Here is a 12,616-nt window from a genome sequence, read left to right on the forward strand (position 1 = left end):
CGCTCATAAACTGAGGGGAGGGGTGGGGTCGCTCATAGATGGATGGGAGGGTTGGGGTCACTCAGAAACTGAGGGGAAGGTTGGTGTCGCTCATAAACTGAGAGGGGTGGGGTCGTTCATAAACTGAGAGGGTGTGGTGATGTCGCTTATAAACTGAGGGAAGGGGTGGGGTCGCTCATAGATGGAGGGGAGGGTTGGGGTCGCTCATAAACTGAGGGGAGGGGTGGGGTCGCTCATAAACGGAGGGGCGGGTTGGGGTCGCTCATAAACTGAGGGGAGTGGAGGGTTGGGGTCGCTCATAAACTGAGGGTAGGGGTGGGGTCGCTCATAGATGGAGGGGAGGGTTGGGGTCGCTCGTTAACAGGGGAAGGGAGGGGTGGGGTCGCTCATAAACTGAGGGGAGGGGTGGGGTCGCTCATAAACTGAGGGGAGGGGTGGGGTCGCTCATAAACTGAGGGGAGGGGTGGGATCGCTCATAAACTGAGGGCAATTGAACCACAAAATGTTTGTGTGAAGTTGTGTGTGGTGGATCTCTTGATCTGGATGTGCATCGTTTCTGTTTGTTCTTGAAAAGAATATTAATAAAAACCACATTTAGATTTACCATCACTGGATGGGCAAACGTTGCACACCGACACCTCAAACCTCGCCACTCGTGCACAAACCAAGTTTGTTTACTTTGGACCCCTACTTGTGTCCTGCCTGTAACGTTTTCACCACTCCACTCCTTGTCCCCACTCTCCCATCAGGTGATGACCAAGGTGGGTACCTCAACATCAGTGCACCAAACTACACCGGTTTTTGCCTGCACTGATTGTGGCCCAAATGTTTTGTGATGCATTAACAATTTATCCTCCCTCCTCTCTCTCTCTCTTCCCTCCTCTCTCTCTCTTCCCTCCTCTCTCTCTCTCTTCCCTCCTCTCTCTCTTCCCTCCTCTCTCTCTTCCCTCCTCTCTCTCTTCCCTCCTCTCTCTCTCTTCCCTTCTCTCTCTCTTCCCTCCTCTCTCTCTTCCCTCCTCTCTCTCTTCCCTCCTCTCTCTCTTCCCTCCTCTCTCTCTCTTCCCTCCTCTCTCTCTTCCCTCCTCTCTCTCTTCCCTCCTCTCTCTCTTCCCTCTTCCCTCCTCCCTCCTCTCTCTCTTCCCTCTTCCCTCCTCCCTCCTCTCTCTCTTCCCTCTTCCCTCCTCCCTCCCCTCTCCCTCCTCCCTCCCCTCTCCCTCCTCTCTCTCTCTTCCCTCCTCTCTCTCTCTTCCCTCCTCTCTCTCTCTTCCCTCCTCTCTCTCTCTTCCCTCCTCTCTCTCTCTTCCCTCCTCTCTCTCTTCCCTCCTCTCTCTCTCTTCCCTTCTCTCTCTCTCTCTTCCCTCCTCTCTCTCTTCCCTCCTCTCTCCCTTCCCTCCTCTCTCTCTCTTCCCTCCTCTCTCTCTCTCTTCCCTCCTCTCTCTCTTCCCTCCTCTATCTCTTCCCTCCTCTCTCTCCTCCCTCCTCTCTCTCTTCCCTCCTCTCTCTCCTCCCTCCTCTCTCTCTTCCCTCTTCCCTCCTCCCTCCTCTCTCTCTTCCCTCTTCCCTCCTCCCTCCTCTCTCTCTTCCCTCTTCCCTCCTCCCTCCTCTCTCTCTCTCTTCCCTCTTCCCTCCTCCCTCCTCTCTCTCTTCCCTCCTCCCTCCTCTCTCTCTCTCTTCCCTCTTCCCTCCTCCCTCCTCTCTCTCTTCCCTCTTCCCTCCTCCCTCCTCTCTCTCTTCCCTCTTCCCTCCTCCCTCCTCTCTCTCTTCCCTCTTCCCTCCTCCCTCCTCTCTCTCTTCCCTCTTCCCTCCTCCCTCCTCTCTCTCTTCCCTCTTCCCTCTTCCCTCCTCCCTCCTCTCCCTCTTCCCTCTTCCCTCCTCCCTCCTCTCTCTCTTTCCTCCTCCCTCCTCTCTCTCTTTCCTCCTCCCTCCTCTCTCTCTTTCCTCCTCCCTCCTCTCTCTTCCCTCCTCCCTCCTCTCTCTCTTCCCTCCTCCCTCCTCTCTCTCTTCCCTCCTCCCTCCTCTCTCTCATCCCTCCTCCCTCCTCTCTCTCTTCCCTCCTCCCTCCTCTCTCTCTCTTCCCTCCTCCCTCCTCTCTCTCTCTCTTCCCTCCTCCCTCCTCTCTCTCTCTCTTCCCTCCTCCCTCCTCTCTCTCTCTCTTCCCTCCTCCCTCCTCTCTCTCTCTCTCTCTTCCCTCCTCCCTCCTCTCTCTCTCTCTTCCCTCCTCCCTCCTCTCTCTCTTCCCTCCTCCCTCCTCTCTCTCTCCTCCCTACCTTTCCCTCCCTCCTCCCCCTCCCTCTCCTCCCTCCTCTCCTCCCTCCTCTCCTCCCTCCTCTCCCTCCCTCCTCTCCTCCCTCCTCTCCTCCCTCCCCTCTCCCTCCTCTCCTCCCTCCCCTCTCCCTCCTCTCCTCCCTCCCCTCTCCCTCCTCTCCTCCCTCCCCTCTCCCTCCTCTCCTCCCTCCCCTCTCCCTCCTCTCCTCCTTCCCCTCTCCCTCCTCTCCTCCCTCCCCCTCCTCTCCTCTCCTCCCTCTCTTACCTCTCCTCTCCTTCCTCCCCTCCTCTCTCCCTCCCCTTTCCCCTCCCTCCCCTTCCCCACCCCTCTCCCCTCTCCCTTCCAGCCCTCCCCTCCCACTCCTCCCTCCCTTCCACCCCTCCCTTCCACCCCTCCCCTCCCTTCCACCCCTCCCCACCCTTCCACCCCTCACCTCCCTTCCTTGTCCTCTTCTCCGTCGCCACCCTCTGGTTCTCCTGGCCATTAATACTTCCTTTCTTTCCCCCTCCTGTAGCTTGCTCGACAGCTGGGTCTTGTGTCTGGTTGGGAGTTCAAAGACGTCTTGGGACTGGATGGCCATGTATTGGCTGATGAGCCCATTTCAGCCTGTGGCCTACTGTTCGTGTATCCATCAAAGGTGGTTATTTCATGGGGTTTTTTTTTTTGCTTTTGTTGAAAGAATAAAATTAATTGATTGACATAAAACTCGACATGGTGATTGGAACAACTTTGTTTACCTTTAACCCTCATCAAGGCAATGTAGTTGTCATAACCTATCAGGGTCAAATCGTCCCTTTTGATTTGCAAGGTGTCACCCTTGGGTGGTTGCACGATGTCTGAAGGGACTTACTTGGAGTTGTTTAAGGAAATCGTTGTTTGCACAGTATGAGGGCCACAGGTTGGCCCAAGGTTCTGCCGAAGACCCCCAAGGGCTGCTGTTTGTGAAATATCCGAGCAGAGGAGCTGGAGCCACCCTGGCACTTATCCACACTCTGGCCAATGCCGATGTCACTTTGGGTAGGTTTGGTGAAGCGGTGCCAGTCATCCCAATGACCCTTTCGATTGTGCTGTCCACTCCATTGACCTATCCCTCAAAGCTATTGTCTAGCTCTTCACACTCTTCACTCTTGTCGCTAGATCCGGGCTCTTCCCTCGACCGATTCCTCTGTGCAGCAAAGGCTTTGACCCCAAGCGAGCGTGGGTCCTTGCTTGAAACCGACAAGGTATGTTATTATAGATCACCCAATATGGTATACATGTGGAATTGGTGGATCTGTGAGGAATAAAATGTCGAGTTCATGGGACTAAACGATTTTGTGATTCTATTTTTCACGTTTATTTGATGGATGTGTTCGTTTTTAAATACTCTGAACTTTCTCCCCACAATCCATGCTCTCCCAGGATATTCAAGCTGCACATGAGACTTGTGCAAAACAAGGGCAATCCCAGGTAAAACCGCCGACCCACCCTCACCACCCGCTGGCTCGAGCTCTTGTTCCCCCCACAATGCCCTACACTTATCTTTTGTTTGTTTTTTTGGATACAATATCGAGGCTTGTATAAGAGCTAACAGAACATATAACAAAGGCAGAAGGAGACAAAAGGGTGTGAGGGAAGCACTACCGGATTTAAGGGTGGCCAGGTGGGGCCATGGCCCTGGGGCCCCCCACATTTAGGGGCCCCCTACAATTTCGATGACATTTTGAAAATCCCTTCAAAATGTGCTTCTAAAGTTTTATTGTCGGTGAATGAAGATTGTAACCTCTTTGTAAGGATCTTCTTCTTCTCCTTCTCCTTCTCCTTCTCCTTCTCCTTCTCCTCCTTCTCCTTCTCCTTCTCCTTCTCCTCCTTCTCCTTCTCCTTCTCCTTCTCCTTCTCCTTCTCCTTCTCCTCGTCGTTAGGGGGTCGCCACAGCGGATCATCCGTATGATCCGCATAGTGATTTGGCACATGTTTTACACCGGATGCCCTTCCTGACGCAACCCAGGTCGCCTCTTACAACACAGGGATATGGTACACCTATTTTAACCAGGGTATACACGGGCCCAGTATACTGGTACTCATTTTGCCGACCTCGGAAGGATGACAGGCTGAGTCAACCCCCTGGTGTATTAATTCAGTGGCCCAACGGGGCTTGAACTCAGGACCTTTTGGATCCCAAGCCGCTGCCCTAACCACTGCGCCAACACACCAGGCTTGTAACCTCTTTGTAAGGATATCTTTTCAAAATTGTCCGTCATTGTGAGGGTCCTTTTCAAGCTTTGGCTTTTAAAAGCCGTTTCGTCCACGGTCCACAGAACGGATCCAATGTGGTCAAAAATTCCTGGGGCAAGCCTTGGGCATTGGGGGCCCACATTCGGATCTTTTTTTTGGATCGATCATCGATACTCCGGATGGTTGAGCGTGACCAACTAACTACGGCATTGCCCGCCAGAGCCCAGCAAGCACAGACGGAATACAGAGGTCCAGCCAGAGGATAGGTGAAAAGGTGAAAGTCGATGTGGTAAAACTAGGCCAGGCCAGCACAACACACGGCCGGCAGGGGTAGTATTGCGCACACTGAAACTGCGGCTGGCAGGGAATGCTGTCGGTACCCCGCTTACTGGCGCGCACAGCACAGTAACACTGTGTGACTTTCTATGTTCCAGGTGTATGAAACATACTTGTTGTTCGTGATTCTGGTACGTCCCACGTGCATTCTGACAATATCTCGGTTACCCGATACCTACCAGCTGCAGAAACCACAATGAGCGGCTTCGGTGACGACAGGCACAAATCCAGGGCTCCACAGAAATATGACAGTGGTGCTCAAAAGCGGAAACATTCCAAGGAAAAAGATGAAAGACACAAGGCCGTCGTCGACAAGACCCAGAAAATCTCAGTTTTTCACTCCTGCACAAACAGGAGATTCATCCATGACAGAGGCTGGAACACCAACAGAGACAGAACAAGCGGATTTGGCAACGCAACCCCCTCGTCAAGATTTGCCCAACATCTCGGAAGGTTCCACCGATGAAGAACATTCATCAGATGAAGAAGCACGAGATATACTGACTGATCGTGGACCTGGCTTTGCCAATTGCATTGGATGTTGGCCTCCTGAGCGACCGTCGTCAGAGATGATTGACCACTGGGCATCACGAGATTTGGAGCCCCTGCAGAATTGGACTGGTCCCTTTGATTCATCCATACAGTTCGTTGAAGGTAGGAAACGCTGCTGCTCCAAGAATCTTTTTTTACCGTAGACTACAAAACGGAGAGTCCATGAAAAGGTCCCGGCTTTGCTTCTCCACATCAACCGGAAAACTGTACTGCATCGCTTGCAAGCTCTTTGGAGGCGCTACTGCCCTGGGAGGGGAAGGGTTCAATGACTGGAAGCATGCCAGTCGTTCTATCGAAGTGCATGAGCGTTCGCATGTGCATTGTGCGAATGTCATCCGCTTGTCAGACAGAGTAACATCCGCATGTCGTGTGGACACTGAACTCGTCAAACAGGTGAGTGAGATTGCGTCCTATTGGAGGGGGTTGCTGAAACGAAGTGCGAGCGTGATATTGTTTCTTGCTGAGCGTGGTCTAAGCGTTCCGTGGATCGGATGAAATTGTTGGGTCACGGATGAATGGTAACTACCTTGGTTTAATGGAATTACTTAAGGAATACGATCCATTTTTTTTGTGCAGCACATTCAGAAATATGCCAACCAAGGTAGTGGCCACACCAACTACTTATCATGTACGACATGTGAAGAGTTTGTCTCCATCATCGGAAAATCTGTTCTGGATAACATCGTCGCTCGTGTGAAAGAGGCAAAATGCTTCTCTGTGTCAGTCGATTCTACTCCTGACATAAGCCACATCGACCAGCTCAGTTATTCTACGATACATCGAGAACAAGGCTCCAGTGGAGCGTTTCATGACCTTTCTGAGCAACACTGGATTTTTTGAAAGCCACTGGATTGGACATCGCTAACTGCCGAGGACAATCTTACGATAACGCATCTAATATGAGTGGCCGATACAATGGGATGCAGGGAATGATCAAACAGGAGAACCCTCTCACAATATTTGTGCCATGCGTGACGCACTCACTGAACTTAGTCGGCCGTGGGATGCAGTAGACCTGCAGCAGCATTCTTTGAATTTGTGGAACAAGTGTATGTATTTTTTACAGCTTCCACGTCACACTACACAAGATTATTTGACGCCCTGAAAGCCAAAGGTCTGCAAGTACAAAAGCGCCTCAGCGACACTCGCTGGTCGGCTCATTCTGATGCAACCCGAGCTCTTGCAGACGGTTACAGCAAAACCATGGATGTCCTCTGAAATCGCAAATGATGAACAACTGAATAGTGAAACAAGAAACACCGCCGAGACACTTCACCAAACGATGTGCATGCTCGAGATAGGGTTCTATGCTGGTTTCTGGTCTACTGTCCTTGGTAGATTTGATCGTACGAGTAAAACCCTTCAGTCGCAAGCTACCGATCTCAACACAGCCGTGCAGCTCCTCAAGTCACTGGCGAGCTTCGTGCAGTCATTACGCGATCAGTTTGATACATTCGTTGTTGACTGAAGCGCTCAGGAACGGAGGAATTCACTCGCGGATCGCGAGAACGAAAGCTTAATGTCCGCGTCGCTCCCTTGGACTACGGACACACTCCAGAAGTAGAACTAGACGCCGAGGAGTCCTTTCGCATCAGTGATCGACGTCCTGCTGTCGCAGTTGGAAAAGCGTACAAACGCTTACAGCGAGATGAGCGACAGATTTGGATTCCTGCGTGCTCTTGTTCAACTCGAAGTGGAGCAGATTCGAGTCATGCTCGAAGCTCGTCGAGCTGTATTGGGAAGATCTATCACCTGACCTCACAGAAGAAATGATTCAGTTCCAATCCATGATTGAGTCAGAGTCAGAGCCAGACTAGGGCCGTACTGAACTCGAGATGTACAGTTTTCTCATTGAGCGAAAACTCACCGATACTTTCCCGAACATGGAAGTGCTGCTTCGGATTTACCACTCACTGATGGTGTCCAACTGCTCCGGGGAGCGCTCGTTTTCGAAACTCAACCTTATCAAGAACCATCTTCGCTCCACGGTGGGGCAGCAGAGACTGGTCAATCTGACCATCATTTCAACCGAATCCGATGTGCTCAATTCCATGCAGGTTGACAGTATCATATCGGAGTTCGCTGCCGCGAAGTCACGCAGGAAGCTTGTCCATTGATTAAGGCACCGTGTGTATGTTCATTGATGTGGATGACACTGCCGTATATTTGCGGTCGCTGGAAGTCGGCTATTAATCACCATTTCGGATTTCTCTTGCCCAGAGGGTTTTTAGAAGTTAGATTCTTAGTTGAAGTTCGTAGTATGATTAATGACAGTGCGTCGTTTGTTATTTTTGGCTGCTCTTAGAGCACCCTTATTCTGGACATTTCCATCTGTCTGTCCGTGAAACTTTGGTCAAGCCAAGGGGCTAAACCACTCAACCGATTCCAATGAAATTTGGTAGGTAGGACCAATATTTCTGGGAATCGTGTGCTTTAGAATATGGGACCCCGGGCCCTAGCAACGGCATAGCAACGGCCCATTAAAGTGGTCAAAAAATCTAAAAAAAAAAAATCGAAAAATCGAAGCTTAGAGTTCTGTGCGCAATCTATCTAGCTCCCTTCATGCCAATTTGCAGTCCTCACAAAAAATATTTGTAGGAAGAGATAGGTTTTGGGCAAGTATATGTCGAACATTTCAGAAACGGTTAATTGCGAATATCTCAAAGAGAAATAGTCTGATTTTGATGAAACTTGGGTGAAATGTGTACAATGTGGCTAGCTAGCATTTACACAAAAATGAATGGTTGCTATGCACACCTCCGTTGCTTAGCAACAGCTAAAATACTTTATCGTACATCGTACACTTATTGCGGATTGTACAAAAAAAAATCAATACCTCTGAAACGGGACCTCCGAGGGACCTGTTTTTTGTGCCCAAGGAGAATGTCTTACAGCATCATATAAAAAAATTAAATCTTTAGCGAATAGATAAATGGAATTACCAGGGCTGCCATTTTTTGGAGTCTCTTTGGAAACATGCCTGAAATTTCACAAGGTGGGTTTCTGGGCGCAAACTAAGAGGGCTGTGATAATCATATTTATTGTGCTAAATTGATTGATAGCATGTACATGAATATCGGCTCGTCGCGCCAGCCAGCTTTCCATGTAGAGCGAGCAGCCATGTCGCCTACCGGCTTGTCTTATATTAGTCCATCTCTATCTCTTACTCTTGCAGCAACAGCATTTTTGTGATTTGATTTTTAGAATGAGCTCATAGATAAGTCACCAGCCATATCAATAACAATCCGTCCATCTTGTCATATTGTCAGATTTAATTGTAATTTGTGAACATGTATGCCAAATCATTCCTGATCAGGATCTGCCAAATCTATAGATTTAAGTTCAGTTGTTGATGAAAAAGCAGTTATAATTTAAGTTGTTGATTAATCTCCAAATTTGGGGGCCCTCCACAATCATTGTGCCCACGGCCCCCCACATGGTAAATCCGGCCCTGGAGGGAAACATAAAACATTAGGGAACAGAGACATGAGGAGATCTGTGGAAGGGTGGAGGGATGGAGCAGGGTACGTGGGTAATATTTGATATTTAAGATGATGAAAGATAGAGATAAAATATGTAAAGATGAATTATTCAACAGATGAGACTGTGATCATATCAGGGGCCATAACCTGAGAGTAAAGATGGTAGTCAGACAGGGGACTTTTATTCAGAGAGTAGTTGATGCATGGAATGGCCTTCCTGGAAAGTTAGTGGCAGCAGAAACGGTAGATAAGTTTAAATTAGAATTAGATAGGGACCTGAAAATTCTGGAGATGGGTATAGGGATGTTGACAGGATTTTTAGGTAGTTTGAGCATTGATGGGTGATTGTGTGCACGTGTACGGAGTGCTGTTGGTGGGGGTCTCGTCAAGGGGTGTTGCGTGATTGATGTGTGTTTATAACCAAGCTCATTCCCCCTCCCTTAAGGGGAAGAAGAAAAAGAAAAGAAAAAATATATATATACAAAACTTATAAATTAAAAAATAATAATTAAAATAAATAATTATTTTAAAACATTTTTTTTTGCATTTTCTTCCTTGGATCTTGTGTGGATAAATTAGTATGGTGTTTACACAGGCATGATGGGCTGAATGGCCTCCACCTGTTAGATTTCCTTGAAACAAGATTTATGCTTCAGGGACTTTCCGGAAAGAAAGCAAGGAATTTGGAGGAGGTGGATTCGTGGGGAAAGAAAAGATCAAGGTTTTGGAACAGGGAAGAGAAGAGATGGTGGTGATCATTGCAGGAGATACCAATGATCCAAAAATCCTGAGCTCGACTTCACGCTGTGGAAACCAAGTTTGAGGTGGGAGCACCACCCCAGAGAGGAGAGCAGTACTCCATCAGGCTGTGGATGAAAGCTTTTTACGTGGTCAGGAGCTCAGGTGTGCCAAGGAAGGACTTCACATGACTGAGGATGCCCAGACAGTGACTGCCTTTGGAAGGCAGCTTGGAAATGTGGTTTTTCTCGGAAAGATCATGGCAGATAGAGACCCAAAAGCTTGAATGAAAGGACTTCTTCAAGAGGATTGTTGAAAAAGTGGATGTATGGGTGGGTGGGATTCCAGACAGTCCTTTCAGAGAGATCTCGTGAGAGTGAGATTTGTCAGGGTTGAAACACATGTTCCACGTGTTGGACCAGCATGTGATTTTTATCAAGTTCTGCAGAGTGAAGAAGCTGCTGCTTGCCGATCAGAGGGATGATAAATGATATGGCAGAGGGTGGAGTCATTGGTTAAGTTATACAGAGGAATTTTCAGTCGGAGAGATCATTGATGAAAACCAGAAAAAGAACAGGACCCAGAATGCTGCCTTGAGGAACTTCAGCCTGGACAGAGACAGACTGAGACCCATTAAGAGCCACACGTTGACTGAAACGTGGAAGTCCAAGAGCCATGAGTGGAGATGTCCTTGGAGACCATAATAAGAGGGTTTGGTGAGCAGGGCACGGTGCCAGACCATATCGAAAGCTTGCAATCTGTCAAGGGAGATGCCTCTGATCTCATGTCTCGCATTGAGGACCTCCATCTATTGTTGGGAAAACAGGAACAGAATGGCCAGGGTAGAGTGATGTGGTCTGAATCCAAATTGATGATCAGAAATCAAGCAATTGTAAGGATTTAATGTTGGAAGTGATGATGGATTCCATAACCTTACTGATGATTGGGAGAAGGCCGATTGGTTTTTAGTTGCAGGGATCTGTTTTTTGCACCTTTTTAATGCAGGGCGGTAATGTTTGCTGATTTCCAAGCAGATGGCAGATGACCTTGAGCAAATGAGTGGGTGAATCGAACAGAGAGAGGGTGAGCAAGAGCAAAGGAGCAGGTGTTTAGTACATATGGGCTGATGCCGTCTGGACTGGTTGCAGAATTTGAGTCGAGGTTTGACAGCAAGCTCTCCACCTTGTCAGGAGAAAAGGACACAGAGTCCAGGGACAGTAGGGTGTGATTGGGTAATGTAGGTATAGAAAGTGATTGGTTTGAAGATTTAGAAGTAAACATGGAGTTTAGGCATTCAGCCTTTTCACCTGCAGTGTAAGCTGTACAACCAGTTGAGGTAAAGGAGGGGATGGAGGGGGAACATATGCCAGAAACAAACATACAAACGGGGGAAGAGAATGTCAGTTGCTTTTGAGAGGGAGGGGAGATGAGAGCAGGCATGGCCAAGGGACATGAGGGAGAGTGAGAGGGTGAAGGATGAGACTTTGTGGTGGTTTGGTGAAGAAGGGATCGGACATGGGGAGGTACAATATTTGAGTGATTGGGAAGAGGGGGAGGTGTGGTGATGGGAAAGAAAGAGCATGTTTGAGATATATTTGTTTGTATGTATATGTTCGGTTGGAACGGAGCCTACAGATGTTTGGACACCAGAGGAGGAGCTGATAGCAAAGCAGAAGACAGTGAAGAGGTGCTAAAAGAGGAGGTAGGATGAGGGGCAGGATGGAAGCAGTTAGGAGGTAGATTTAAGGAGGTGAGGTGAATTGGCATTGATAGGGGTGGGGGTGGGGGGTTGGGAAACGATTGATGGAATACGAACATGCATTGAAAAGTGGGATTTTAAAAATAAAGTCAGAGATACGATGAAAGATGTTACAGGAAGAATGCAATCAAGGAGAATTGAGAGAATGGAAAGAAGAAACATAACAATTGGACTTTTTATTCACGGGATGAAGGAAAGGTAACTTTGCTTCCTTTCCTTTCTTTTCCTTTCCTTGTGCCAAATGCCAATGGGTGGTTTGTTTGTTTAATATATATATATATATATATATATATATATATATATATATATATATATATATATATATATATATATATATATATATATACTGTATATTTTTTTAATGCTCACCTGGAACATAGTTCCGGGGAGCTTATGGGATGGTGCGTCGTCAGTCTCCAAATACTTTCAACTTCTCTAAAACTACACATGATTTCGATAAAACTTGACCACCACCTTCATCACCTCTGATGTACTGTACCAAGGCTTGTTTGTGGCATAAAAAAAATTCAAAAAATCCATCTGTATTTACTTTCTTCTCTGCTATATATTTTGTGGGTCGTCCATGCCTACCAGTGGTTCCCTGGTTATCTTGTTCAGTCGGTACCACGTGAACGCCATGGGGTATTGCCTCTGTGTTTATTTGAAATACCCTCGCTGAAGGAGAGGGTATTGTGTTTGGGTCCATTTGTTTGTTTGTCCGCACAGAAATTTCGCGTTTTTCTCTGCAATCGCTTATCGAGTTGAGACAATTTTCACCATCGGTTCAACGACTCGTGTAGAATGGTTTAATCATAATTGTGACGTTATGGGTCACGTGGTGTGGTAGCCATGTTGGAAAAATGGAAAAACTTTGGACCTCTATCTGAAACCACACGAAGGGAAAAATTGAAACTTGTCACAGGGCAAGTACTCGTCATGGGGGATAGGTCAGGTCAGGTATGGGAGCATGTGCCAGAGCAGCGCGTCGCTGCGTCCACTTTCTGCTCCAGGGGCCTCCGTCTGGCCATCCCCCAGGCAGATGCCTGGCCCATCCCCATCTCCTTGAGATGCTGATCAACCTGCGGCAACCACGAGACACGTGGTCAGCCCATTGGTCTCCTCCACTCACGAGACTCCCTCGCTGAGAGAAGCTGGTGAGCAGGATCAGCGTCAGGAAAACGAGCCACATGTCCATACTGTGGCAGCTGACTCTCACGGACTATGCAGGTAGCAAATCTCATCTGAGTCTCTCTCAGCAACCGCTCGTTG

The 12,616-nt window shown here is 48.4% G+C and overlaps 1 protein-coding gene across 2 annotated transcripts in view; it reads left to right on the plus strand.

Moving 5' to 3' along the window:
- Positions 1-12,616, plus strand: part of LOC147025583 (ubiquitin carboxyl-terminal hydrolase isozyme L3-like) — a 32,313-nt gene that overhangs the window by 4,349 nt on the left and 15,348 nt on the right. The window contains exons 1-5 of one of the 2 annotated variants that reach the window (XM_085886703.1): positions 630-761; positions 2,781-2,903; positions 3,151-3,283; positions 3,404-3,489; positions 3,668-3,715. In XM_085886703.1, the coding sequence (XP_085742829.1) occupies positions 753-761; positions 2,781-2,903; positions 3,151-3,283; positions 3,404-3,489; positions 3,668-3,715 (399 nt within the window). In that variant the 5' untranslated portion in view covers positions 630-752. Of the gene's footprint in view, positions 1-629; positions 762-2,780; positions 2,904-3,150; positions 3,284-3,403; positions 3,490-3,667; positions 3,716-12,616 lie in introns of those variants that run through there. The other variant, XM_085886702.1, reaches the window with a different exon arrangement.

The sequence above is a fragment of the Eptatretus burgeri genome, chromosome 6 (genome assembly GCF_056783735.1).
Source record: "Eptatretus burgeri isolate ZD-2024b chromosome 6, Ebu_testis_v1, whole genome shotgun sequence".
NCBI classification, from domain to species: Eukaryota; Metazoa; Chordata; class Myxini; order Myxiniformes; family Myxinidae; genus Eptatretus; species Eptatretus burgeri.